We start from the raw sequence: 5,328 nt of genomic DNA, 5'->3' as shown, positions 1-5,328 counted from the left end.
CCCAGTGGCCAATCGTTGATCCCAGAACCACCAGCAGTGAAACTGGAAGTGCCAGTGACACTTCCACCAACACTTCTGGTTTTGCCACCGGCGCTTCTCTTAGCACAAAGGGGGCACATTGGCATTTCTCTTGCTGCAGGGGGGGCCCATTGGTGCTTCTCCCGGTGCCCTCACTTCCAGGAGCCAATTTGGGGGGGGAAGGGGGGCACGTGCTCCCCCCACTGTGCTTCCTGTATGCATCACCAATGCTCAAGCCACTTCTAAAAAGAGCAGGTTTGTATCTGGAGAAAGAGGATTTGCACTATCTTGCTTCTGCAAGAAAATGGGTAATTGACCATGAGTTTCACTTGTCTGAATTTATTTATACATACAAATTATTCAGTGACAAAGTTAATGCCACATAATCCCTATGAAATAATACCTATTTCTTCTGTTAAGGCATTTTTAAATACTGTCATACTGAAGAGAGATCTCTTCAGCAGAATCACATAAATTCACATTTAATGAAGATCTTTTATACAGATTATGTTAAGTGATCTTCATTTTGAAGCCAGTAGTCCTCTTAAGAGAGAAGAGAACTGTAGGGGAAATAAGGCTCAGTTTTCTCATCCAAAGTGGGATTAATTTATATGCAGGAGTGAGCACAAAATCTATACCCCAGTTAAAATTGACTCAAACCCTAAAAGCTAGAGCTTAAGCAGGACTTAAGCATGGTATAGATCACTCTCTGAACAGGACTGAACTTCATATTGAATGCAGCAGGATAACATCCTGAGGAGGAAAATCAGGAATGGGTTCGGACTTTTGTGTAATGGAGAACAGGATTTGGGGTTAATTATGACTAGATTGAGAAGGACATGTTATACCCAGTATAATGTAACTTCCCTTCTGTAAATGAACAACATAAAAATCCAGAATATTTTGTACTGTAATATGTTGAAGCTGCTTTGTTACATCTTGATCAGTGAAATGTGACTATCAGCAGGTCATTACAGGTCAACAAGAACAATAAATTTATGTTGTTAATTTGTTTCAAATAATACTTAAGCAGTTTTACGTACAAAGTGCCACTGTGTTGTCAGACTGATGTAAACAGATGTCTTTAGAGTTTCTCTATTTCTCCCAAAGCACAAATGTAAGCCTGGCCAATAATTCTTATGATATTTACAGTTAGGTTTACCACTGGGATCATGACTGCCTTCCTGTAGCTTGACTATTTGGTTCTAAGGTGGAACAACATTGTCTTTCATGCACAACACTGCCCTGTTCACAACTGTTGCAAAGTTATTGGGGTCCTTAGGAATATTCATCCACCGATGTGTAGGGTGAGCTGATGAAACTGGAGGTTGTAGACATGGTTTTAGAATTTCCTTGTGAACAGCCATTGAAACTTGTGTCCCGTAAAGCAGCTCTTTTCTTTCGGGTAGACTTGGAATTATCTCCATCATTTGGGTCAAACACTACCGTCATGCTAGACTCCATTCTTGAAACAGTATACAAACTACTTTGTCTGGTGGGATGAAACCTGGCTACCTTGAGCTCCAGCTCATCATAGCTAGAAACTTCAATAAACGGGCACCAACGAAATGCTCTCTTGAAACCAGCTCGGAATCTGAGAAGAAAGACATTTGGTGAAAATCTATGCTTGGTGGCCCAGAACACTGATGAGTTAAAAACATAAATGCTTGGTAGAAGCAGAATGCACTGCTGATAAGACACACCCAAACACTCACACTTGTTTTCCAATTTCCAAAGCTTTACTTGATCCATTAATCCCATTTCTAGTCTCATGAAAATCAACAGGAGTTTGCCTGACTGAAATTTGAGTAAGAAGAACAGAATTAATTGATAGCACTTTTCTATTTCTGACACTCCAAATACCTTTCCTGCCTATTACACTGGCAGTGTGTCTTTGGCCTGAACTTCCCTTCCCTTCATAGCTTTGTAAATCAAACGCACCAACAACATTGCTTGTTTAGGAAATGGTTCTGATTTCACCCTGATGAAGTCATGGTTCAAACCTTTGCCTATTCTCAGCTGCACTATTGCAACATTCTGCTTTTTAAAAGCTTGCTAAATCTCAGCATTTTAGATTACAAAAATGAGGAGAATTCTGTTTTTTCCCTTGATAACACATAAAGAAACACACTCGCGCATTACCCCTCTCTCACAAAAAAACTGCAAACACTGAATTTACTTTGATTTTATGCATATCTATTGTGTATCCTCTTCCTAAAAACATTCAGTAAATGAATTTGCTTAAAACAAGTGTTGGAAAATGTTTATGGAAAGTGAGCTCTGGATTTTGGCATAATTATTTACATAGAAAAATCTGGATTCTGAGAATTACCTTTATTCAATCAGGGAACTATAGCATTATCCATGATGTCTAGCTGTCCAATTTCAAAATAAAGAACAGACTGATATTTAGTTTTGTATATAGAGGAAGTACAGGAGTTCTCTCACAAATTATCTAATGGCCAGGTTTTTTAAAAAGTATCTGTCAAATAATTCTGAATACTAAAAATAAAGCTCCACACAAGAAAATGGCAAGCTACTTAAGAATGATTCTCAAACAGGAAAGGAGCCTAAGGCACCAATTCTACAATACTTACACATGTAAATAATTTCATATACATTATTAATGCCACTCAGAGAGAAGTTTAATGCAACTACAGTTGTGCGTAAGACACTTGTATTATTTTTAATGTTAATCTATCTTTATTGTTCATCATGTGCAAGTGCTGGAGGAATGCACCCAAAATGCATCAAATAGGAGTATTCACTATGAATTGTCTGCTCTCTTCTATCTAGCAAAATTTTCCATGCTGTTTCTCACAGACTTTTCATACTGTTGGAACAAGTGCCCTCTCTTTGCATCTCCTGTTGTCTAGCTTAGTATTTATATATCAACTTTCAGATCTAATCTGAAGAAACATGATTTTCTCTTGCCAAAAGCACAGGCCAGAATTTCTGTCTTCCGCTTTTTAAAATTAAACTATGTATATTTTAAACAGCGGTTTTCAAACTTTTTGAGCTGAGTCCCACTTTGAGTTGCAATTTTGTTTGCACCTCCTCTCCCCCTCACCCTAGAGGAGCAGCACAGTCAGGCAGAGGGCACCCTTCATCCTAGCATCTTAGCAAGCTGGGCTCTACCCACTGTGGTTCCAGTGCCTCCTGCCTTGGCCCTGCTGTAGCTCTAGGCTGTATGCCCACGACACCAGGCTCTGGGAGGCACAGCAGCCTGCTGGCACAGCCTACCTGGGGCTCGCCACCCTTGCATCCCCGCCACAGGGCTGCAGTGGCACCAGCTCTTTGCAGACTTCTTGCTGTTACCCCCCTGCGCTGCACCCTGCCCAGCATTCCTCCACATCCCCCAGGGGGGCAATCCCTGCAGTTTGAAAACTGCTGGTCTAAAACATATTTTGGAATATAGATGTTCAAGTATCACACTGATGACCACAGTATGAAAATCGAAATCAGTGTGTCAAAGGGAGCTGGGTGGTCACATGATAAAAGTGGTCTTCCCTCTCTCTTTCCACTCTAATATTTTGTTAAATCTATACATATGTTTAATCTCTCTCTCTCTCTCTCTCCCTCAATATTATTATTATTTACACATATTGCCACAAGGATGTTCTATGATTGTGAATGAGGGGTGCAAGTGGTGATCTTTCTATTTAGATGAGGTTAGCACTATGAAAATGTTTGCAAAAATCTTATCTAAGAAGTTTGCATGGAGGAATACATACAAAACTAAATATCATTAGAGTCTTTTACTTTGCATTGCATTACAGCCTCTTTATTATTCCAGGCTTGCTCTTTTCCTCTTTGGAAAGCTTGCTGTCACTTTTTAGATGCCAATCTGGTAACTTCATTTATCTGAGAAATGAGATTTGAAATAGCTATTATCATCTTTTTTGATACCAGGTTCATCTAAGGTACCAGTATTCATACAATGCTGTATGAATTGAACTGAAGAAACTTCCACTAACAGATTGTAACTCCCAACTCCATGAATACAATGTAAAGCTTTAGGATTTTTCTGGATTTGAGTTTGAGGCACAGAATATGTCATCAGTAGTTCAGTATTGTGCATAGTGAAAATATGATTTATTTTTGGCTTCAGAATTATGAAGATTTTTTATGGGTTGCAAAATTCTTTGTTCTTCTGATCCAGTTGAGCATTGTGCAGGAATATGATGCCTTAAAGTCACATCAGTTTGTTATGAGTAAGATTTTTTATAAGTCTGTTAGTCACGTTCTGAAGATGTAAAGTTCAGGTGTTACAACAACATTTATTCAGAATGTACTAGAACTGAAGTTTTCCTGCTTTCTGCTTTTCTAGCCTTTTAAACATGTGCATACTAGCTAAAATCTAGGCCTCAGTGAAATCTATGGAGCTGTCAATTTGGGACAGGATTTCATCTGTTGGCTGTAAGTGCCTACTGTTTCAGTATGGTGATTCTTTATATCAGGGGTGGGCAATTATTTCAGGTGTAGGGCCAGTTACTGAGTTTTGGCAAGCCATCGAGGGCTGCATGACAGGCAGCCAGGGCAGATAAATATTAATTTTCTAAATTTATTAGGGGCCCTGTGGGCTGGATAGAATGGCCTGGTGGGCCGCACCTGGCCCACGCGCCACATTTTGCCCATCCCCGCTTTATATCTTTTTTGGAGTTACTTTACACCTCTGAGAATAATCATACAGAGTCACTTGAGTCTGGCATTTAATGGCTGTAAGTGGCTGTAAGAGAAAAATGCTTAACCGTACATTCTCCCCTGACCTGGGTGGAAGACTTCAGTGGTGCACTCTGTTATAAATCCTAGTAGATTCTGCCCCTGTTACTTAAATTAGAGTGCAACTGATAGATGATGGATAATCAACCTGCTAAATGACAGAATTACATTCATTAGCTTCTGTAATCATTTTAAATATCTGCATAAATATTGTAGAAATTATACTTGCCTCTTGACACACTTTCAAAAGAGATTTTAAAATAATCAAAAATGCTTACTCAATATTGACTTGTATACTGATTTAATTTGTAAATTGTGTCATTGCCCTTTGATGGCTTGCTTTCACTGTTAGAAGAGGAAACCATGAGAAATGAACCAATAAGTAAAGCAGATGCACTATGTGTAGAGAGGCGTCATGGCACATACTCTGGATGTTATAGTGTGTAGTTAGACTATAGACAGGTGTTACATTTGTCCTGGGAGAAAAGCCTTTCTCCCAGCACACACAAAAAGAACATACAGCCATTCAAGGAGGGTTTTTTTGCAGAAGAGAACTGGCTCTTCTGCAAGAAAGATCACTTCTGACCA

At 39.3% G+C, this 5,328-nt stretch overlaps 1 protein-coding gene across 1 annotated transcript in view; it reads right to left on the bottom strand.

The window, feature by feature from the left end:
* Positions 1–910: 910 nt before the first annotated feature.
* TACR3 (tachykinin receptor 3) overlaps positions 911–5,328 on the bottom strand; it is a 112,259-nt gene continuing 107,841 nt past the window's right edge. The window contains exon 5 of the mRNA XM_014527002.1: positions 911–1,612. Within this exon, the coding sequence (XP_014382488.1) occupies positions 1,297–1,612 (316 nt within the window). The 3' untranslated portion in view covers positions 911–1,296. The remainder of the gene's footprint in view (positions 1,613–5,328) is intronic.

This window comes from Alligator sinensis, unplaced genomic scaffold, assembly GCF_000455745.1.
Source record: "Alligator sinensis unplaced genomic scaffold, ASM45574v1 scaffold812_1, whole genome shotgun sequence".
In the NCBI taxonomy this organism is placed as follows: Eukaryota; Metazoa; Chordata; order Crocodylia; family Alligatoridae; genus Alligator; species Alligator sinensis.
This window is presented reverse-complemented; position numbering and strand designations above follow the sequence as displayed.